Source organism: Diaphorina citri, unplaced genomic scaffold, assembly GCF_000475195.1.
Source record: "Diaphorina citri unplaced genomic scaffold, Diaci psyllid genome assembly version 1.1 scaffold37, whole genome shotgun sequence".
NCBI classification, from domain to species: domain Eukaryota; kingdom Metazoa; phylum Arthropoda; class Insecta; order Hemiptera; family Psyllidae; genus Diaphorina; species Diaphorina citri.
In genome coordinates this window covers 265,749-289,656 of record NW_007377474.1, presented here as the reverse complement: position 1 = coordinate 289,656, position 23,908 = coordinate 265,749, and the positions used below count along the sequence as shown (strand labels likewise).

General features: G+C 39.7%; 2 protein-coding genes across 2 annotated transcripts; both read left to right on the top strand.

The window, feature by feature from the left end:
- Positions 1-3,453: 3,453 nt before the first annotated feature.
- On the top strand, positions 3,454-13,558 carry LOC103512568 (probable hydroxyacid-oxoacid transhydrogenase, mitochondrial). Its single transcript, XM_008477346.3, has 10 exons — positions 3,454-3,741; positions 4,084-4,183; positions 4,516-4,724; positions 6,080-6,276; positions 6,742-6,910; positions 7,754-7,921; positions 8,532-8,690; positions 9,179-9,330; positions 12,768-12,889; positions 13,239-13,558. The coding sequence occupies exons 1-10, from the start codon at positions 3,695-3,697 to the stop codon at positions 13,320-13,322; spliced, it is 1,407 nt and encodes a 468-aa protein (XP_008475568.1). The 5' UTR covers positions 3,454-3,694; the 3' UTR covers positions 13,323-13,558.
- Positions 13,559-13,892: 334 nt separating this feature from the next.
- LOC103512639 (probable elongation factor 1-delta) lies at positions 13,893-23,026 on the top strand. The gene is made up of 8 exons (XM_026825960.1): positions 13,893-14,046; positions 14,934-15,041; positions 16,413-16,910; positions 19,298-19,393; positions 20,049-20,208; positions 20,725-20,928; positions 21,340-21,581; positions 22,856-23,026. Exons 2-8 carry the CDS (start codon positions 14,949-14,951, stop codon positions 22,892-22,894), a joined length of 1,332 nt encoding a protein of 443 aa, XP_026681761.1. The 5' UTR covers positions 13,893-14,046; positions 14,934-14,948; the 3' UTR covers positions 22,895-23,026.
- The last annotated feature ends 882 nt before the right edge of the window (positions 23,027-23,908 follow it).

The window sequence follows — 23,908 nt, the reverse complement described above, 5'->3', positions numbered from 1 at the left end:
TTAGGTACAAAAGATGCACGAGGTTTGGCTAATGGTACCCTTTGGCCTATCCATTATCCAAATGCTTTAAAAGGAAAAGATATTAATGTAAAAGAAAATTATCCACTAAAGTGTGATATGATTAAGGCCTCAGGCCTACATGAGGCCTTAATCATATGCCCAGGCCACATTTTGGACTTAAAATTAACCCAGTTGGATTAAATTTAATCGCCAAGTGTGATCCTCAGACATTAATATCCCAGCTTTCCCTTCTAAAGGTTTACTTGTTATTTCGGTTACCAATATTTCACAAGAAACGCACAATTTTTGTTTGAAAAATCGTGGGGAAAAGCCATTCTAAATGTTCATGAACAAAGGGTCCAAAAATCAAGTCCGTGTATTCTGCGATGTAATCTCCTATATTTAATTTAATATAATATTATTACATAATTAGCAATAAAACATATTTTATTACTAAAAGCTTGTTATTTGAGAGAAAACCAATATTATAAAATCTTCTTAATTTATGTGATCCTGTTTTATTTTCACTATGTTTATTCTTGGAACTTAAATCATGAATCGGCTGTGATCGAACCCGCGTACTCCTGTTTACCAGGCGAGCGCCTTGACCACTACACCACCGAAATCTCCGTGTTAGTGGCCCTTGGGGCTTTTAACCTAACGTCCTCCAAGTTTACCTTAAACATATTATTACCTAAATTATTATTTATCACTCTGTAGATTTTGTTATTTGTTATTTCGTACATCTCTTATCATGTATTGTAGGCACTTAGTAGTTATCAGAGATAGGTAATGTTTTAGTTGTATCCCATTTTCTGAGTTATCTCTAGCAAATTGCCAAAATTTGAAATCGAGACGATAAAACCTCCTCGGTTACAATTCCCTCCACCAAATCTAAAAAGAAAAAAGAAGTTGATTTAAAGTTAACATTTCTAAGTAGATGTGGGAACATAACATGTATTTAAAGTGCAAAGTTTGTTAATAACATGAAAACATATTATGTACAGCTCTATGTAGAAACTCCCCAATGTTTACATGACGTACATACATAGCGTATAATTTCCATGACGTCAGAAATTGATAATTATCGATTGTTTATTTTCATAGATTAAACTTCAATGTCCAATCAACATTAGAAGGAAAATGTGGAATCTCTAGAAACAATTGGAAAAAGCATTTCATTCTTATTTATCTATCAGGTCCAATTAGAAGACCCTTTATATCTGCATTATTTACATATTTCCAAAGGTTCTCTCAATAGGTAAACAAGTGAAACTATTTTACAAGGTTAACCCCGTGGTATTATAATTTTCTGGTGTTGTGTTTTTATTAGGAAAGCCTTTAGGCTGGATTTCGTTTGTTGTAGTTAGTTCAAATGTACCTAACTAGACCTATGAATAAGATTTTTTCAAGAGGATTGATAGAAAGAACAGCAACGCGCGGAAGTCTTATCGTCCCGAACTCGAAGAAGGAGGACAGGTTAGGAAAAGGCAGCCATTCCAAGAACGGACCTTATCTGTTCAGATGAAGTTTGCCCCGGGCAGGAATAGAACCCGCGACCAAGTGCTTACAAGCCAGGCGCGCTACATTCCAAGCTAACAAGACTGTCTAACTTCATGAACATGCGCCACTGATAACGAGTTCTGTATGTTAAGGTACCTTTACACTGGGGCAATTTAGGAAGCAACCGGCAACAGCAACCTGCAGCATGCGGCATTGCCGCGCCGCATGCGGCGTTGCCTTATACCTTGCGGCGTTGCTTTGTGTGTTGCTAGTGGTTGCTCTACGCCGCAAGGCTTCCCATCAGAAATGGATAGAATTGCCTGTTGCCTTGAGTTGCCAGTGCTGAGAATGGTCGATTTGTGAACTTTTTACAAAGTGCATAAATTTTATTTATAATTTCGTATTGTTTTTCACATTTATATTGGTTATATTAATCATCTAGATTTTCCAATAACAAATTAAAAAAAAAAAAAAAAAAAAAACAACCACAACAAAGAATTAACTGATCTTTGTGTGTAGGTAGTAGTTTTTTATATAAATACTAGCTGAATTCCGTCGCTTCGCTCCGGAATCCCGCTAGGTCATCCCGAGGCATGGCCAAGCTTGTAGAAAAGGCATGGCCGAACTTGTAGAAAAATAATAAAAAAAATACGGGTCGCGCTGCGCGCTCCCTATTAGCTGCATAGTTATCAAACTAAAAACATAAACGCCAGCCTAGTTAGCTTAGTTGGGTAGTGCGTCTGGCCTGCCCTGTAAGCGCTAGGCCGCGGGTTCGATTCCCGCCCGGGGCGGGATTTTATCCTGATGGGATAATGTTCGTTCTCGGAACGGCTGGCTTTTCTCCTATCCTGTCTTCCTTCTCTCTTCGATTTCGGGACGATAAGACCATAGCAGTTACAGTTCCCTCTGTCAAACCTCTTTAAAAAAAAAAAAAAAAAAAAAAAAAAAACAAAAAACATGAAAAACTCAAAATGTTGGTCGAGAGCGGAACATTTCTCTCCCGCAGTCTCTGCACTCTGTGTATTTCTTATGGAGATTTTAGCGATCAAAAATCGATCATATCTCAGGATCGATTTAGATTTTCGCAAAATCCTTTCTTATTGCACACCTAGACCATAAAAGGAATATTCCTACCAAATTTCAGCTTTCTAGGTGTTGTGGTTCTGGAGATAGAGCGCCTATTGTTGCTTCAGTGTAAATGACTACGCCGCATGCGGCACGGTTGCCTAGAGTCCCCTAGCAACAGGCAACCAGCAACAAGCAATCCGCCGCAGGTCGCTGTTGCCTGTTGCTAGGTTAGGTTGCCCCAGTGTAAAGGTACCTTTACATCTCTTATCGCTCATGATAAAGTCCAATAGTACTAGGTTAAACCTGCCTACAGGTACATATCGTCATACCATATGTCCAGAGTTATATGAAAACAACAGTTTGTGAACTAAGATTCAGACCTAGTGGTTACCAATACATTCATTGAGATACTTGAGAACAAAAATATTAGGGCAGGTGACGTTGTAGGTAGCTCGCTTTATCATTCGAAATACCTACAAAAGTCTCAGGTACATATCGTCATACCATATGTCCAGAGTTATATGAAAACAACAGTTTGTGAACTAAGATTCAGACCTAGTGGTTACCAATACACAATACATTCATTGAGATTATTGAGAACAAATATTAGGGCAGGTGACGGTGTAGGTAGCTCGTACTATCATTCGAAATAACTACAAAAGTCCACAAAGTTCCAAGCCAATCGGTCCAGAAAAAGTGGCTCAAAAGTAGGTTGCAAGATTTGACCCATACATACAAAAATACAGTACACTTGTACAGAGCTTTTGAGTTAAATAAAAGTGTGTAAAAATTCTGTTCCCATATTAATGGATCCTAAAGAAATAGGTAGTTTTGAGAACCACTACATAGCTATTTTTTCTACCGGTCGTATTTGTGATTACTGTTATCTATTTTTATCAGAGAGACTATTCAGTCATGTTTTGATTGTTGTTCAAGGCACCTCGTTCCTTGATTGTCGTCAATTACCGGGGATTTTCATCTCTCAATTAATTTGTGTTTATTACGTGCATTTATTTTAAGTCACCCGTTTTATTTTGTTGTTTTTATCGTTACTGATTACATTTTCATTTCTATTTGAGTGATTTGTGTCTGTGTATCAAAGGAAGTAACCATCGTTTACAAAATGAGTCGCAAAAGAGTGGTAGACTTATTTCAAGTCCTCAATTCACAGTAAGTATGCTACCTAAATTATTATTTAGTCATTTTACCGATCAATATTGTTGGACATTTACGATATACCTACTTAACGACACAACGAAACCACTGATTTTCAAACCTTAAAGGTAGCGAAAGAGACAACAAAACGTACTTACCCACTGTACTTACCTATTAGTGACGGTTTTACCCTCCATTCGGTGACAATCTAGCCGTCTTGTCACATCTTCACCCAGCCTGGGAGGGACCGGAAAAAGCAGCACGCGATTGCCCACTAATTTTTTTGTGCCCTTGTGCCCACTAATTTGATGCAAATAAATTACAAATTACAAATATAATTTTTACTCTTTATTTCAGATGCAAGTGCCCCGCCCACTCCAATATGGCAGAGGCCAGACCTCTCAGGCTTCTATCTGACATGTCAAACCCGACACCTGACAAGGAGTATGCGTTTGAGGTGAGTTACCTTGGGGGAGGGCTTCTAGAATATCCCTCAACTAGGGTGTTGCGGAGGTATTGGGGTACCAGGTAAACCAGGAGAAATAATATAACGTACCTTCCACATCTAATGATTCATAACGTCGCGCGTCGTGACGTTTATCAATTTCCCCGATATCTTACCAATACCCCCCGTTTTGCAAAATCTGAAGCCAGAAAGTCATGCTTCAATTACCTCTTGTAAAAGAAAGTAAAAAGAATAGGTCGAGTGGGTAAAAGTGGTGTCCACGTGCCTTTATAAAAAGCACCTTCTATCCGTTCTCTTGTTGACTTCGCCTTTAAACTTCACAGATGGCAAGTTCCACAATCCGTATAGGGCCCGGTGTCACAAGGGAAGTAGGTATGGATATGGTCAACATGAAAGCTCAACGGGTATGCGTCATGACAGATCCTCATTTAAGCAAACTGGCCCCAGTCAAAGCTACTCTGGATTCTCTGACTAGACATGGCGTTAAGTTTGAACTGTTTGACAAAGTGCGAGTCGAACCCACTGGGGATAGGTGAGTCAAACAGGAGATGTTTTCTTAAAGCTTACTTACTTTACTTTACTTTCCGTGTCCGCTTTGACCAATGACCATGTCAGATACTCCTCTTCCAATATTCTGCTACCTACTTGGATCGCCGCATCATTTGCAAGCAGCAGGTCTTGTTCGTTGCAGGTAGCACCTGCGTTTGGGCAGACGAGAAGATGGGCCTCGTCTTAAAGCTGTAAAAGATTAATTGTAATTTTATTGAGTTTCAAGGTACAATGTGTATATGACCCTATTCTCATTGGGTTCGTAAAAAATAATAATGAAAGTGTTGATAAAAAATAGCCAGTCAACCTTGTGATGTCGAATTCGTGCGGTCCACTATCTGTAGTATCTGTTTGTTCCGCAATAAATTTTCAAATGTCGTACGGTTTGTCCCGTGTCGATGGCATTTATTGTTCAATAGAGAAATAAAATTACTCGTTAGATTTTGGACCCGATCTAGCCTTTGGACTCTTTGGAGGCCTTATAGAGAGGTCCCTTTTAAGAATTGCTTGTGTTCACACATATTTCCCGAGTTGTTTGTCCGATTTTGATAATAATAATGAAAGTGTTGATAAAAAATAGCCAGTCAACCTTGTGATGTCGAATTCGTGCGGTCCACTATCTGTAGTATCTGTTTGTTCGGCAATAAATTTTCAAATAATGTCGTACGGTTTGTCCCGTGTCGATGGCATTTATTGTTCAATAGAGAAATAAAATTACTCGTTAGATTTTGGACCCGATCCAGCCTTTGGACTCTTTGGAGGCCTTATAGGGGTCCCTTTTAAGAATTGCTTGTTTCACACATATTTCCCGAGTGGTTTGTCCGATTTTAATGAAATTTGGTTGATTTATTAGGATATTTAACCCATACCCATTACTTGCCTGATAGAACCTTATCAGCGAAAGGACTTCCACTGGCTCTCATACCTACTAATATGTTGCCCTCATTTTCTTCCCAGTTTTCTCGAGGCCACCAAATTCGTCCGTTCAGTACAGTGCGATGCTTTCATAGCCGTAGGTGGGGGCTCCGTCATAGACACTTGTAAAGCTGCCAATCTGTATTACTGTGACCCGGAGGCGGAATTTCTGGACTATGTGAATGCGCCCATCGGCAAGGGAAAACCTGTGACGGTGCCCTTGAAACCTTTGATCGAAATTTGGTTGATTTATTAGATGAAATTTGGTTGATTTATTAGATGAAATTTGGTTGATTTATTAGATGAAATTTGGTTGATTTATTTAACCCATTACTTGCCTGATAAGACCTTATCAGTGAAAGGACTTCCACTGGCTCTCAAGCTCTCATACCTACTAATATGTTGCCCTCATTTTCTTCCCAGTTTTCTCGAGGCCACCAAATTCGTCCGTTCAGTACAGTGCGATGCTTTCATAGCCGTAGGTGGGGGCTCCGTCATAGACACTTGTAAAGCTGCCAATCTGTATTACTGTGACCCGGAGGCGGAATTTCTGGACTATGTGAATGCGCCCATCGGCAAGGGAAAACCTGTGACGGTGCCCTTGAAACCTTTGATCGCCAGTGAGTAAACTTGTTTGTTTTATTTATTCATTTCTTTTTAACTTGAAAAGGAGAACCAAAAAGTATAAAAATGTAATATTTCTATTATAATTTCTTTTTTCCAGACAGTTTTTCCGTAAATACAATCCATAGCAGCACAATAGTAAGCTTAGTAACAGATATCTAGAGGTCCTATATCCAAGTACGAGGGATATGTAGAGGTCCTATATCCAGGTATATTGATCATAATGAGCTAATGACCTGTGGTATAATAACTCCCGATCCAACTTTTAGTCCCCTCCCCATCATTATCTTCTCGACCATCTGATGGGGTCAGACACAATACTCCCAATCGATACGATATCCCCTATTTTTAGCCAGGCCCTGGAAGAGTAAATCCTTTCTGTGAATCTAAATTTGTTTTTGGGAAAATGGCCTAATGGTCAATGTCCCGACATTTGTCAACAAATTTTACTTCTGTTTCAGTTCCCACAACATCAGGCACCGGTAGTGAGACTACAGGGGTCAGTATCTTTGACTACGAACCCTTGAAGGCCAAAACTGGAATTGCTAACCGTGCCCTCAAGCCGACTCTGGGCCTGATAGATCCTCTACATACGTTGAGCTTACCGGAGAGAGTCACAGCTTACAGTGGGTAAGAGTTTAAACCTGAAGTTACCCAAGCAATACCTTTTGAGAAACGCAAGCGGGCTTGTTCTCACAAAACCTAAGATAATCAAAATATGTATAATGTTGTAAAAAGTTCCGTCTGTTACGATAGTAGACCTGTTTTTGTCCTCTTTTGAGGGGGGAAAAAACTTTCCTTCCTATAGGAAAAGGGAAGTGAAAACGGATCGACCGATTCTGTTGACATTTTTTGTTGTTTGTGTAAGAAGAGTAAGATAAGGTTTTATTTATTTTTGAAGGTCTACGGATCACTCCCAAAGACCGTTGAGCTTACCGGAGAGAGTCACAGCTTACAGTGGGTAAGAGTTTAAACCTGAAGTTACCCAAGCAATACCTTTTGAGAAACGCAAGTGGGCTTGTTCTCACAAAACCTAAGATAATCAAAATATGTATAATGTTGTAAAAAGTTCCGTCTGTCACGATAATAGACCTGTTTTTGTCCTCTTTTGAGGGGGGAAAAAACTTTCCTTCCTATAGGATAAGGGAAGTGAAAACGGATCGACCGATTCTGTTGAATTTTTTTGTTGTTTGTGTAAGAAGAGTAAGATAAGATTTTATTTATTTTTGAAGGTCTACGGATCACTCCCAAAGGCTACCAAAAGAGATCTGAAAGTCATATTCCAACGAGATTCCAAATTGGGGATGGCGGCGCTTTGAAAAAACTTCTTTTTTAATTGTCCCCTCCTCCTACCCCTCAGGTTTGATGTGCCAAAAGAGATCTGAAAGTCATATTCCAACGAGATTCCAAATTGGGGATGGCGGCGCTTTGAAAAAACTTCTTTTTTAATTGTCCCCTTCTCTTTCCCCTCAGGTTTGATGTATTCTGTCACGCCCTGGAATCATTCACAGCCCTCCCCTATACTGAACGTACCCCCTGTCCTACCGACCCTCTCCTACGTCCTGCATACCAGGGCCAGAACCCAGTGTCTGATGTATGGGCCAGGTTTGCCCTGCAAACGATTAGGCAGTATTTCAAGAGGTAAGTACCATCAGACAATATTTTAAGAGGTACCTAAGTGCCATCAGGACATGATGGGTAATGTCACGAATCACAAATGACCAACTAAATCCAATGATTGAGGCTCAAGCTTTGGTATCTTTTTTTATTTTATTTTTTTATTTAGAAATCATGAAAGTAAGGTTAATAGACTTTTTTAAGTTTGATAGACGTTATTGTCCCGTCAACCGAGGCCTTATCGTGCCGAAGTCGAAGAGAAGGAGGACAGGATAGGAGAAAGCCAGCCGTTCCAAGAACGAACCTTTATCTACTTGGGATAAAGTTCGCAATTCCTCTCTTCGCTTTCGGGACAATAAGACCTCCACTGTTACAGTTCCCCATCAAACATCTTAAGGAAAAAATATACCGAAAAATAATCGGCCGCTCACCTCTAAAGGTGTGTCCAAACATAGTCGACCGGCCGTCAATCAAGGTCGATCGATAAGGTGAATCTATGTTGTCAAGGTACTGGGGACGTTTCAGTCGACATGGATCGATGGCTTTTCGACTAAGTGAGGACATACCTCTATATTCCCACCTTCACATTACAGGGCAGTATATAACCTCTAATATTCCAACCTTCACATTACAGGGCAGTATATAACCAGGATGACCTAGAGGCTCGGTCTCACATGCATCTAGCCTCAGCTATGGCCGGAGTAGGGTTCGGTAATGCCGGAGTACATCTATGTCACGGCCTATCCTATCCGATATCCGGCAATGTCAAGACATTCCATCCTGCCGGATACTCGTAAGTAATCTAAATCGTGATTTATTTTTGGTGAACCTGAGAACCTCTTTAAATTTTTAAGCACATCACAGCATTACTAAGAGCCTCCTTTCCTATTTGTTCTGCGACTGGTCTCTACTTGGAAAAAAAAGTACCTTGTAACCGCTTTTGCATTACTTCAAGGCACAGTCTTTTACATCCATGCCCATCCAAGAACGGAAAAGTTCGGTCAGAAAATATCCGCCCTGGCCGGGATTTGAACTGACCTCCAGGGTGAGAGTCAGTGCTCTTGACCACTCGGCTACAGAGGTGGGTAACACAACTGGTTTAAAATAACTACTCAATTTTCCTCATGAGGCTGAGTGTACCCCGACCTCCAAGCATAGAACCGAAAAGAATTCGACCCCGCCGGGAATTGAAGTGGTGTGCAAGTCTTGTGTGATACCCACTCGGCCACGGAGGTTGCTTAGTTCTTCTAGTCATAAACGTTTATTCCCGTCTAATTTCAGGGACGATCACCCTATCATCCCCCACGGTCTGTCTGTAGTAATGTCCGCGCCTGCTGTGTTCAACTTTACCGCTGCATCCTCCCCTGAGAGACACATAGAAGCAGCAGAACTATTAGGAGCTGATGTTAGCCGGGTTAAGAAAGCAGATGCAGGTAAGTGAAATAGCGGTGATGTGACTCCTAGTCTAGGGGTTGCTGGTTCAATTTCTTTATCATTTAAATCATTTTAAGTTGTGTACCTACATTTTATCTACGTGCAAGAAGCAAAATGAAGTTTTTTTTCCAAGAGGTTTGATAGAGAGCATTGTAACAACGGAGGTCTTATCGTAGAGAGCCAGCCTTGCCGAGAACGAACCTTATCTGTTTATAAAGTCCACCCCAGGTGAATATTGAACCCGCGACCCACCGCTTACGCTTACAACTTACATTGTAGGTATGCGCGCTTGCCATCAAGCCAACTGTTTGTTATTCCAACCTTTGATCGCCAGTGAGTAAACTTGTTTGTTTTATTTATTCATTTCTTTTTAACTTGAAAAGGAGAACCAAAAAGTATAAAAATGTTACCTATATTTCTATTATAATTTCTTTTTTCCAGATAGTTTTTTCCGTAAATACAATCCATAGCAGCACAATAGTAAGCTTAGTAACATATCTAGAGGTCCTATATCCATTGTTATTGGTACAGGTAGGGCCATCGGCTTTAATAAACGCCCTTGGTCACTGCGACCTGGTTAGATCGTCCTATATCCAAGTACGAGGGATATGTAGAGGTCCTATATCCAGGTATATTGATCCTAATGAGCTAATGACCTGTGGTATAATTCCCCTTTCCAACACTACTTAAGTCCGGACGTCACGGAGCTCACTCCCGTTCCAACTTTTAGTCAGGGAGTGACCTTGCTTGGGTAGAAAAAGGACAACGGGAGTGAATTCGTTACCTCCCCTACCCATCATTATCTTCTCGACCATCTGATGGGGTCAGACACAATACTCCCAATCGATACGATATCCCCTATTTGTAGCCAGGCCCTGGAAGAGTAAATCCTTTCTGTGAATCTAAATTTGTTTTTGAAAAATGGCCTAATGGTCAATGTCCCGACATTTGTTAACAAATTTTACTTCTGTTTCAGTTCCCACAACATCAGGCACCGGTAGTGAGACTACAGGGGTCAGTATCTTTGACTACGAACCCTTGAAGGCCAAAACTGGAATTGCTAACCGTGCCCTCAAGCCGACTCTGGGCCTGATAGATCCTCTACATACGTTGAGCTTACCGGAGAGAGTCACAGCTTACAGTGGGTAAGAGTTTAAACCTGAAGTTACCCAAGCAATACCTTTTGAGAAACGCAAGCGGGCTTGTTCTCACAAAACCTAAGATAATCAAAATATGTATAATGTTGTAAAAAGTTCCGTCTGTTACGATAGTAGACCTGTTTTTGTCCTCTTTTGAGGGGGGAAAAAACTTTCCTTCCTATAGGAAAAGGGAAGTGAAAACGGATCGACCGATTCTGTTGAATTTTTTTGTTGTTTGTGTAAGAAGAGTAAGATAAGATTTTATTTATTTTTGAAGGTCTACGGATCACTCCCAAAGGCTACCAAAAGAGATCTGAAAGTCATATTCCAACGAGATTCCAAATTGGGGATGGCGGCGCTTTGAAAAAACTTCTTTTTTAATTGTCCCCTTCTCTTTCCCCTCAGGTTTGATGTATTCTGTCACGCCCTGGAATCATTCACAGCCCTCCCCTATACTGAACGTACCCCCTGTCCTACCGACCCTCTCCTACGTCCTGCATACCAGGGCCAGAACCCAGTGTCTGATGTATGGGCCAGGTTTGCCCTGCAAACGATTAGGCAGTATTTCAAGAGGTAAGTACCATCAGACAATATTTCAAGAGGTACCTAAGTGCCATCAGGACATGATGGGTAATGTCACGAATCACAAATGACCAACTAAATCCAATGATTGAGGCTCAAGCTTTGGTATCTTTTTTTATTTTATTTTTTTATTTAGAAATCATGAAAGTAAAGTTAATAGACTTTTTTTTTAGGTTTGATAGACGTTATTTTCCCGTCAACCGAGGCCTTATCGTGCCGAAGTCGAAGAGAAGGAGGACAGGATAGGAGAAAGCCAAACGTTCCGAGAACGAACCTTTATCTACTTGGGATAAAGTTCGCAATTCCTCTCTTCGCTTTCGGGACGATAAGACCTCCACTGTTACAGTTCCCCATCCGTACCCCCCCCCATACCGAAAAATAATCGGCCGCTCACCTCTAAAGGTGTGTCCAAACATAGTCGACCGGCCGTCAATCAAGGTCGATCGATGAGGTGAATCTATGTTGTCAAGGTACTGTGGACGTTTCAGTCGACATGGATCGATGGCTTTTCGACCAAGTGAGGACACACCTCTATATTCCCACCTTCACATTACAGGGCAGTATATAACCAGGATGACCTAGAGGCTCGGTCTCACATGCACTTAGCCTCAGCTATGGCCGGAGTAGGGTTCGGTAATGCCGGAGTACATCTATGTCACGGCCTATCCTATCCGATATCCGGCAATGTCAAGACATTCCATCCTGCCGGATACTCGTAAGTAATCTAAATCGTGATTTATTTTTGGTGAACCTGAGAACCTCTTTAAATTTTTAAGTACATCACAGCATTACTAAGAGCCTCCTTTCCTATTTGTTCTGCCACTGGTCTCTACTTGGGAAAAAAGTACCTTGGAACGGGAACCACTTTTGCATTACTTCAGGGCACAGTCTTTTACATCCATGCCCATCCAAGAACGGAAAAGTTCGGTCAGAATATATCCGCCCTGGCCGGGATTTGAACTGACCTCCAGGGTGAGAGTCAGTGCTCTTGACCACTCGGCTTCAGAGGTGGGTAACACAACTGGTTTAAAATAACTACTCGATTTTCCTCATGAGGCTGAGTGTACCCCGACCTCCAAGCATAGAGCCGAAAAGAACTCGACCCCGCCGGGAATTGAACTGGTGTGCAAGCCTTGTGTGATACCCACTCGGCCACGGAGGTTGCTGAGTTCTTCTAGTCATAAACGTTTATTCCCGTCTAATTTCAGGGACGATCACCCTATCATCCCCCACGGTCTGTCTGTAGTAATGTCCGCGCCTGCTGTGTTCAACTTTACCGCTGCATCCTCCCCTGAGAGACACATAGAAGCAGCAGAACTATTAGGAGCTGATGTTAGCCGGGTTAAGAAAGCAGATGCAGGTAAGTGAAATAGAGGTGATGTGACTCCTAGTCTAGGGGTTGCTGGTTCGATTTCTTTATCATTTAAATCATTTTAAGTTGTGTACCTACATTTTATCTACGTGCAAGGGGCAAAATGAAGTTTTTTTTTCCAAGAGGTTTGATAGAGAGAATTGTAACAACGGAGGTCTTATCGTAGAGAGCCAGCCTTGCCGAGAACGAACCTTATCTGTTTATAAAATCCACCCCAGGTGAATATTGAACCCGCGACCCACCGCTTACGCTTACAACTTACAATGTAGGTATGCGCGCTTGCCATCAAGCCAACTGTTTGTTACTCCCTAAAAAAAGGTTATTTTTAATTTTCATTTTTCAGGCAAGCTACTAGCAGACACAGTGCGAGGATATATGGATCAAATGAAGATAGAGAATGGACTCAAAGTTCTGGGTTATACTTCAGCAGATATACCTGCCCTAGTCACGGGCACTTTACCCCAGGTAAGTGGGAGAGAGAAAATTAATTGTCAGCTCCCAAGCTCCCATAAATAGGAACATTCGCCTTGCACGCAGGATACCCGGGTTTCATTCCCCGGCCGCGCGGGTTTAAAAAATTATAATAGTATGAGTATGCAAATTAATGTACCTGCGAATATCTGGGACTTAATTTTTACGAAATTCATTGGACATAATTTTACGAGGCTCACTCAGACTCAGCCTCTTGAGGAAAAGAACATGAGATACAGACTTAACACAAGAGGTTTTCAAATTCTATTAATTATTTAGTTAATTTTGATTGTTTGATTTGATTTATTTATTAATTCCTATTTATTATTTTATTTTTTTTCAGCACCGTATCACGAAGTTGGCACCCCGCGAGCAATCAGAAGAGGATCTGGCTAATCTGTTTGAGAACTCGATGTCCGTCTATTAAAAGTTAAAACCATAAAATAATGATACTGCTGACTGGAATTTTGCCTGGGGTACTGCCGTGCGCTCACTGCGCTCAGATTCTATATAAATTGAAATCATAAATTACATTGGAATATTTTTTATAATAGATGTGCTCATAAAATAGGTAATTCCTAGGTATTCGTGATCAAATTTCCGTTTTGTAAATAAAAACCTAATAAAATATAGATAAAATCAATCAAAATATCAATCATTTCATTTGTCAACTTTATCATTTCTTTCTCATCCTAACTAGGTTTTCGCTTGGTTGGTAGCGCGTTTGGGTTTGATTCCCGACCTTGGCGGATTTTCCAAACGGATAAGTTTCGTTCTCGGAACGGCTGGCTTTCTCCTATCCTGTCTTCATTCTCTCTTAACTTTTCAGAAATTCAGACGATAAGATAAGAGATAAGTTTACAGCTCCTTCTAACAAACCTCATAAAAAAGTAGGTCCAGGAAGATCGCGGCCCCAAGAGGAGTTGGCTTCACTTTCAAGATCTCCACACCTCATGACCTCTGTGACAAAAACAGGATCGTGTGGACGGTTCTTTTTCTCATTTTTTGTGCTCGTTGTTAAATTATCTTTCCAATCCAAATGTAAACAGAAGAAATTTCTACTTCTTTTCGCACGTCTCTCTGCCCGTGGAAGGAACTTGTCGCCCGCTCTTTGCAGTTTTTACGAAGTTCAAGCCAAAATTCAATATCTGGTGAGTCTATTTTTGTATCAATACGCGGCGTTTACGCCATTGATCATAAGTGTACGCTTGTACCAAGAGTTACAGCGTTGAGTTGACGAGAAGAGTTCCAAGAATGGATCAGTCTCGAGACAACATGGTGAGTTGGTAGGATCAGAATCTGTGCTATCACTTCACTCACCATCATCAGATTCATAGGGAAATCACCCTAGGGAAGGTGATGATTGGATGAATGTAACGTGACATTTCTTCTATTTGAAATTAACTAGTGAAAGTGGTCCCCTTTGGATCAATGGACTATTCCCTAAAGACCTTTGCCCTCTTATTCTTTCTAAAATTATGATGCAAGTAATGCTGATGTAAAAATGTGTGTGAAGTGGCTCTCAAGAATTCGTTATAGATATTGAAACTAAACATGAATCCAGATTTTTTTTTTTTATAACTGGGTTGGGTACAACAAGCCCATGGTGGTGAGAAACTTTGAAAACATGTATAGTGTGCCAAATCATGTAAATATCACGTGAGCATAGGATTCAATTCCTCAGTGCATCTGCCTTGTAAGTGCTAGGTCGCGGGTTTGATTCCCACCCGGGGCAGATTTTATCCTGATGGGAAAATGTTTGTTCTTGGGACAGCTGACTTTCTCCTATCCTGTCTTTCTTCTCTCTTTGATTTCAGGACAATAAGACCATAGCAGTTACAGTTCCCTCTGTCAAACCTTTAAAAAAAGTGTCCTTATGTAACTTGAGACTTCTGTTTAGGTTTGTCTCTATTCAACTTTTGAGCCACTTTATTGACTGAATTGGCAGGTGCCCATTGACTTTTGTACCTATTACTTCTCATTGTTAACCTTGGAAATTTATTGCATATTCTTATACCTACCCACTCTCTGTCTCCAGGTCTGATCAGTACTTATGGCTAAGTCTGCCCTGTTAGAACAATACTCAGACATCTGGCTTGACAAGCAAGACTACTTAGAAGCGGAGCGAATCTATTACGAGGGAAAGGTATGTGTTGATAATTTTATTATTTGATTGAATAAAATTGTACGAGGATTATTGTCTGTGTTATTTTGGTCTAAAATGGTATCCTTGTCTTATAATGCTATTTTTGGGGGTTTTGAATTATGATAAAATATTTGGTAGTTTGGTTCAGAGCTCATGAATGTTGGTGCTGGTAAAATTAAGGACTTGGTTATTTCTATAAGTAAGGCCATTGTCTATTTACACCCCATACAATACCAACCTGGTTCTATTTTTTGTCACTATAAATAAATAAGTGCCTCCTTAGGTCCCTACTTTAGTATTTCGGTATAATGAGACTTTTTCCCCACATTTTACAAACTCTATAAGTTCTAGAAATATTTTAATTTGTACACTATTTGTACCAGGCACATAGATAAATAGATATGCCATACAAATAGTTCTTACCTAGGTATTACACACTTCAAAATTTCATTGATCATGTTTACTTACAATGTTCTACTTGTCAAAAGACCTATCCTTCAAGACGGTTAAAAGACTGGTAAAAAACAACTCTAATTCAAAATATAGGAAATGGTTAAAAGAAGAAGGATCTGGAAAAAAATGGGAACCCTTGATAAAAAAGCCGGATATCATACCTGATCTACCTAGGAAAGCATCGGTAACAAAATTCCGATTATTAACAGGACATGACTGGTTGTCAGAGCACCTCCACAGAATTGGCTGTGCTGACTCCCCAATATGCCCATTATGCTCACATCAATCACCCACGAATGCAGCACACTTAATTACTTGCCCTGCTGTGGAAGCCAGCAATGATATTGTAGGAAAATATTGGGACGCACGTAGGAGAATGACATAATAATCAATTCCTTTGCAATAGTAAACAACAACAACAACTTGTACACTTTTTACTCTTTCTAGACTTTCTTCTTTTCTATCTTTGGTAATTTTTACTTTCACTTTTTTCTTCTTGTCTATACTTACCTACACTTTCTCTTTCAAAATATGGATATCTATTTATCCAGTATTCTTTTATCTATTATTGTTATCAGTTCCTTTATAAAAGGACATTTCCTCTTAGAAATCAAATAGAAACAGGAATATTTCTGAAAATTAAAAGATCATTGAACTTGGTTGTTGATACCAGAGATAGTTATTTATGGATATAGATACTTAATTTACTGACTAGTTTTTTGTAATGGTATTTTCATCATACTTTCAATGTTTATCCAGTCTTGTTTTCCCTGTCCACTATTTTGTAAGGCTCATTTTTATTCTTCTCTACTCTGTCATGGGTATATTATTTTATCTATTGTACATATTTTTCTTATATGTTAACACATGAGTTTCATATCCCCTGTGTCTTGTGTTTTTCTGACTTGTTTCAAGCAGCTCAATCAGATTTTCAGCGGAAACGCCTGCACGGTCGCCGCCAACAACAACATGGGTCGTAAAAATAAATCCAAACAGTCTGTGCCTGCAGCCACTGCCCCTCCCGCTCCTACTTCTCTCCCCTGTGATCCTATCCCTGAAAATCAAACACTAGCTCCTTCCCAGCCTGAACAGCCTGCTGCCCCTAAAACTGAACCTGCACAGAAAAAACGGAATGATTCCGAGTGCAGTAATAAATCTAAGGGGGGCGAAGGCAAAGGTCAGGGTGGGAAGGGCAAGAATAACAAGGGCCAACAACCCAAACAGTCTCCCGCACAAGACAAGGCAGCTGCTCCGAAAGTGGCAGAAGTGACTCAACCAGTGGGTTCCACCCCTGAGGGTGAAAGTCCTGTTCCTCCTTCTTCCTCGCCTTCCCTATCTCCTGACTCCAGCAGCTCTGCTGAGTCCAAAAAGAAGGGTGGTACCAAAGCGGCACAGGCTGGTAAATCAGAGGCCAAGGTAATGCTTGATGTCATGATTGCCTCAGATATTGTTTTGTATCTCTAGTGTTGTTCTTCCGATAGCTAATGCTTTTAACTGCCAGGAGTAACCGGATATAATGCTAATAACTTGACAGGATGATAATAAGTGCATACTTGTCTACGTCTTCTGAATCGTATTTTCGTTTTACGACCCGATCTAGTTGTTACGAAAATACGATTAATAATACGATGCGGATAAGTACACTTCTTAGCTTTGCGTCGCGTCATACAAATATTCACTTAAGAGCGAGGGAGCGATCTAAAAGCGGTATTTACTCTTGGCAGTTATCGTATTTTCAACCGTTTAAAGGTTTCGCTTATTTTAACAGCAATGTTTTTGCTTTGCGCTACACGGCTACAATGATTGTACACTTAATTTCTACCATTGTCCTTTGGCACTGCCAGAGGTATTTTATTTATTAGCATTGCTTTGTACCATTTTCTGTCCAATTGAAACTTGTTGATATTTTTGCTTGAACCCCATCTAATATGAACTGAAGAATTTCATGCAGTTTCAAATGCATTATTGTGCAATTGTGCATGAGTCAGTCCCTCTTAGTAGATTTTTTTTTTTTTTTTTTTCAAGGGACTTCGGTGCTGAACCAAAAATTTGAAGATACCTACATTATATCCTCACGTAAAACTCCGTCCCTTATTGTTAAAGAGATTACACCCCCTCCATTTGATAAATTGTATTATTACTCACTCTTTTTAATTTGGCAATATTGGAATTAACTTTAGTTTGGTAAATTTTGTAGGTATTATTATTAGGTATCTACTCTCGATTAATTAAACAATAATATTTTGAATAATATTACGTGTGATTTAAATGATGTGAGACAGACACTTGGAGTCTATTTTTGTCCCATCATACTTAGGGTGTCTTTAAAACAGGGGAGGGAAAAACTGTAGTTATAATGTTTTTCTTTTCTATTTAATTAGAAGAAATTTGAAATGCAAAGGGTTGCGAAGCACGGGTGAAACGACTCATATTGAACATTTCCCATGTAAGATGGGAGTTCTTCAGTTCGCTCCCATTGACTTTCCCCCAATTCTGTAAGGATTCAAATCTTGTTGTTTCCCGATTTTGCAAAACATCTCCTTATCAGTTCGTTATCTACGTCCGGTCCGGTCTCTTATGGGCCACCCTGTATATGAGTGTGCCTCTTTATTCATCCCAACACAAAACAACACTCATGTTTAGAATTTGCTCTGAACGGCCTTGACTTTGGGATGAGTTCAAATAACATGGTTTCGAAAATTTCGTGTTTGGGCTTCGTGAAATATTTCGCGACGAATGTCTTCGACTTCGCGAGAGCGCATGCTCTGCTCCTCCAGTTTTGGAAATATTTTGCAACGACGGTGACGACAAGATTTGCATAAAAAACACAAAAGACGCAAAATTAATTTTCGCAATGCGATTTACATAATATGATCTGTCTTTTACACTCTCTCTCTTTTTTACAAGGTTCTAACGCGTTAATTATTTATGCTTCAGTTCAGGATGAAGATTGAAGAATGGTATTTCATAAAAAAGCTTCTTTCTCTGATTATAAGATTTCATATTTACTTTGCATTAGCTGTGGCTCCTAGAGCTATAATAGATTTTGTATTTAAGTAGAATGGATTTAGCAGCAGCAGTAGTAGGCACATAGTGCACATATCTATTTAGTTATTTTCTCCACAAATATGTTAGGTACACTTGTACAGAACATTGGATTTGCATGGTCTATCCTTTGATCCTTTCGTTTGTTCCTAACTGCACTAGTTCATTGGGAAATCTGTTTGTATGATTCATATCCAGATGTGTTAATCCCAAATTAATTTGTACATTTTTGTCAAGCTTTCTTTCAATGCCAGAGGAGCACAACCGTTTCCAAACTTTTCTCGTGCACTTACCAGAGTTTTATTCAGTCAGTTTTAGATAAATTATTTTGTCTTGATGGGACAGTTTTAGTCATTTTGTCCCAATACGATGAAGTTGCCATTTTAGATAATCTTGCTATTTTAAACCATTAATGTGTAAATAGTCTTTGACATCAGCAGGCTCAAAATGTCCTCACCATTTATGATAGGTAGGTATATCATTGTCGGGACAGAATAACTTTGGCATATCAAATAGGTATTTACATTATAAAAAAACCTTTAATTCCAAAAATGCTCTAAAAAATTTGAAAGTATGTTTTGCTCAAGAGTTGGCCATTGTGAGGTACACGGTTTTAATTACTTTACCAAATATGGTCTTTAGCCCAGCTCTTATTCTAACCCTTGTTGTTTTTTCCCTTGTGTTCTTTTTTTCCATGTGTTGTGATGTGTTTTTCTTTTCTTATCCATAATATTTTGGGGTTTGTTGTTTGGTGTCAGGGCTCCTCTAACAAAGCTAACATGAAATCCTCGCCGTCCACGCTGGCGGAAGAAGTAGCCAAAGCACAAGAGCACTTAAAAAAGTCACTCAAATGTGTAAGTATTTCGAGTTCCAGAGCTCGCATCACATTCTAATGTAGAGTAGATAGTGTGACACACCCAGTAGTGCAGTCGTTAAGCCATTGGACTCGTATCCAAGAGGTCTGTGGTTCGAATCCCAGCAATGACATAGAATATTTGAGTTAGACTGAGTTTTACCAGAGCCTAAATCTCGTATTGGCTCGGAGTTCGTGTTTAGGGGAAGGTTATTAGTTTTCTCAGTAGGTAGGTACATTGAAATTTGAAAACTTGCTGTCTGTAAGACCAAACTGCAATGTTTTTTCAACAGGTTCTTTTCAAGTAATGAACATGTAATTTTATTTCAGTGTTCCATGTCCGTTTAACGCATGTTGTAAAAAATTCCCAGATCTAATATGTATACTGAACGTCAGATTATAAAATGTATCTCTTGTAAACTTGGTCCAATGTTGATCTTTTCAATGCATGCAAGCATTTTGACTTTCGGGGAAGCATGGGATAACTTGGTCAGAGGCAAATTCTCAATTGTTGTATTGACGTAGCTTTTATTATTGGCTGTATCGATAACCATGAACTTTTATCATTGACTATTCTTCATACCCAATTTTGACACTACCCCCAGCCTCTCTCCCATGTTCTGAAAGCTGACTTCTCCTTTTTTTTTCTTTTCCAGATGGACGGTATCGCCAAGCACACTGGAGACTCCCCTGCCCTTCTGAAGAAAATTGCGGCCCTGGAAACTGAAAACAAGAACTTCAAGAAAGGTAAAGACATCTTCCACTGTGGAGACCCTAAAACGGATATTTCCACCCATTTCCCGATATTTAAAATTTGAACCGACTCTCTATGCAATGGTCTAAATATGTATGCAATATGCACCAAAAAATGGCCAATATATGCAAGAATATGCTAAAAAACTGCCCAAATATGCAAAAAAAATCACTCATCTAGGTCCTCATATATGTGTCACAGAGGGTCCCATGACATTTTCTAACCTCTAACTGATGTTCCCTAATCATGCAAAATCTACCCCCTAGTCATTAGTTACCTATGTATAAGGACAAATCAAATACTGTTGCTACAGGATCCTAGCAAACGCTTTGATATACAATATACATTATGGGGAAATGGGAAAAATTAGAAAGTGTGGAATGAATCAAATTTTTAAATATACCCCATTATAAACGTTTTATAGGTACCCTCGATAAAACAATAAATTGTTTTATCAAGAGTAAAGGGACTTTTCAGTCCTATGCTGGTAGTATAAACAAGGTATATTGTATTGTTATAATCAAGGGATCTATTGAGTTAGAAATTAAACTATGAAAGAGAGGTATAACTCTAACAAGTTAGTAAAAAATCCGGTACACCCACCCCCGCCGCATCTGCAGCTCCGGCCCCCGCGGCCAAAGCTGCCCCAGCTGCGGCTAACGGACAGAAGGAAGAAGATGATGATGTGGATCTGTTTGGATCAGACTCGGAGGAAGAATCTGAGGAGGCCGCCAGAATCCGAGAAGAGCGATTGGCCGCGTATAACGCCAAGAAATCCAAGAGTGAGTGTCGTTTTACAAAGAATCTGTTCTGAGAAGCAACCTTCTTGGCCGAGTGGATATCATACTAGGCTCGCACACCCGAGGTCCCGGGTTCGACTTCCGGCAGAATCGGAAGTTTTCCAAACCCAAAGTCCTAAATCTAGGACATTTGATTTGTAGTCCCATATGCCCAGGATCTGAGAGAGGCTTGTATGCTCATCTAACTGAGAGAGGCTTGTATGCTCATCTAACTGAGAGAGGCTTGTATGCTCATCTAACTGAGAGAGGCTTGTATGCTCATCTGACAGAGTCTTATATTTAGACCATTTTGACTTGTCTTCATCGGTATGACATCTATCATATAGAATTATAGACTACAAACCATGAAAAGTCCTTATACTTATAAACTCTTTCTATTACCCTCTCATGTAGAACCTGCCCTTATTGCCAAGTCGAACATCATCCTGGATGTGAAGCCCTGGGGAGACGACACAGACATGAAGGAAATGGAGAAGCAAGTGAGAGCTATCCAAATGGACGGTCTGTTATGGGGCGCATCTAAGTTGGCACCTCTAGCGTACGGAATCAACAAGCTGCAGATATCCTGCGTGGTGGAAGATGATCTAGTGTCTGTGGATGCTCTGCAGGAGTCTATACAAGATATTGAGGACTACGTAAGTCTCGTTTTCTTGAAGTGTGTTCCGAATTGACTTTGGAAGTTTGGACCTTTTTCTCTCTAGCTAGAAAACTAGAGAGGAACTTGAATACAAATCAACGTGAGCGGTTTTTGCTGATCCCCAAAACAGTTTTGAAAATTAAAAAGTGTAAAACATTGAGAAAAGGCTGGTCAGAGTATATGAATGTAAATGCTAACTGTCCCAAATTTTGACGTTTAGGAAACGATTGTTTTGCTTGATTAACACGTTGAGCGCCACGTAACTCATATATGAGTGTTAGACGTGCCCAACCTGGTACATGAAACTCACATATGATACCCCCAGTTCCGGGAAACACATGCGTAAGGTATTCTATTGTCGGTCCTGTGGGAAGAGTTTCAAATTCCAGACCTCACTCTTGCGGCACAACAACAAGGTTCATATTAGTAAATACACATGTCCTACATGTCACCGGGTATTCTCACGTCAAGCTTACCTTGATGTTCATACGAGCAAGGTAGGCAGTTCCTGCTACTTGGGACATTTCAAGAAATCCAAATAATAGCATACACCTCAGCCAGGGAGAGAGATTTATATATGAGAGAGTGTTTGAGATAATAGAGTGAAAGAGAAAAGATTCTATATTTAGTAGCTCCAAGCTGAAAGATTTTTATATTGTGCAAGAGATATGTTATGATGTTGCCTCTAGTATGTCAAGAACAGGGAAAGCAGGTAACTTGCTATCACTGTGGTTTTGGCCCAAGAGGTCAATGTATTTCTTATGACGAGTGGATTGTCGTGGAACGTCCGAGCACTACGGTACCCTTGGGTCACGTGTACCACGAACTTTTTTTCCGGTGACGTTCCGGTAACCCATATATGAGTGTCACAGAAAAGTTTGAATATCTCCAAAAATACTTATCGCACAAGAAAAATTTGTGTACATTATCTATTTTCTACACCTCACACATCTAAAGTTGACATAAAAAATTTTTGGTACCACGCGATAATTTCCACTTTTTCCCGTGGTACCAGCGAGCACCCATGTAAAAATGGCTTGGCGCTCAACGTGTTAAGGAGTCTCTGATATTGAGGAATATGTAATGGTCGCAGGCAAAATCTGAAATAAAACTTAGTTTAATGTAACTATTGGATTAATCTGGTTGGTTGATTCAAAACTTTTTAGCTAGTCAAATTGCTTAATCTGACAGTAACAAATACTTAGATTGTGGGCGTGGTCGTAAGGATAAAAGTTGTGATTTTAATTAAAATCTTCCCTGTGTTTGTTCCAGGTGCAAAGTGTGGACATTGCTGCTTTCAACAAGGTCTAGAGTGCTCCATATTCATAGGACCTGTTTCGGGGGAGCATATGCGTACCACCTCAAGTAAACCACTGTATCTGCTCTCTGTAATATCCCCCGCCAATCAAGACTTGTTATTATGTATCCTGTACTCAACATCGCTAATCAAATGTTTTAGAAACCAATTAATACCATTGATGATTTTTTTAAACCTTTTTTTATAATTTTATTTTGTCTACATTTTTTTGTCTTGATTGTCTACAATTAATACCATTGATGATTTTTTTAAACCTTTTTTTATAATTTTATTTTGTCTACATTTTTTTGTCTTGATTGTCTACATTTTTTTTTTCTCAGCTCGTTTTGTTTTTAACATTTAGTTATTTTGAAAACAGTATGTATTATGTTACATTTTATATTTATAAGCGCTAGTTAGTCCAACTCGCTGACTAGTTTGCACTGTAGGAGTACACCCTGATCCTCTACTAGTTACAGTTTATCATGCATTGTTTAGTTCGTTATGAGGACATATTCATCAGATGTTTCTTACTAATATCCATTTTATTTTCTTCGTACATTTCAATAAATACACCGTAAGTTTCAGTCTTTCTTGTTCAAAAAAGTTGATCTGTGTTATTTTTTACGTGTTGGTTAGAAAATATGTACTTTTCCAAGATCGAACTTTATCTCTTTAAGATGAAATCCGTTCTAAGCGGGAATCGAACCCCTCGAATTAGCGCTTACAAAGCAGACGCTCTACCATGCAGGACTGGTAAATTCACGTCTAGAGAGCTATGACCTCAGACCTTTGATCTCTTCAGTTTGTTAAAGGTAGGCGTAAGCCAGCACCTTTTATTATTGGGAAGTCTTTGCCGTAGTAGGGTAATAAATTACCTAGGTCTCAGATAAATCAACAATATTCGAGGCTGCAAAGATGGCCGACAAATTTTAGTGTCACTTTTTGTACATACATGGTCAGATCCACGTCCTCCCAACCTCCTTGGGTCAAAAACAAAACTAATTTAAAGAAAATTATTAACTGTA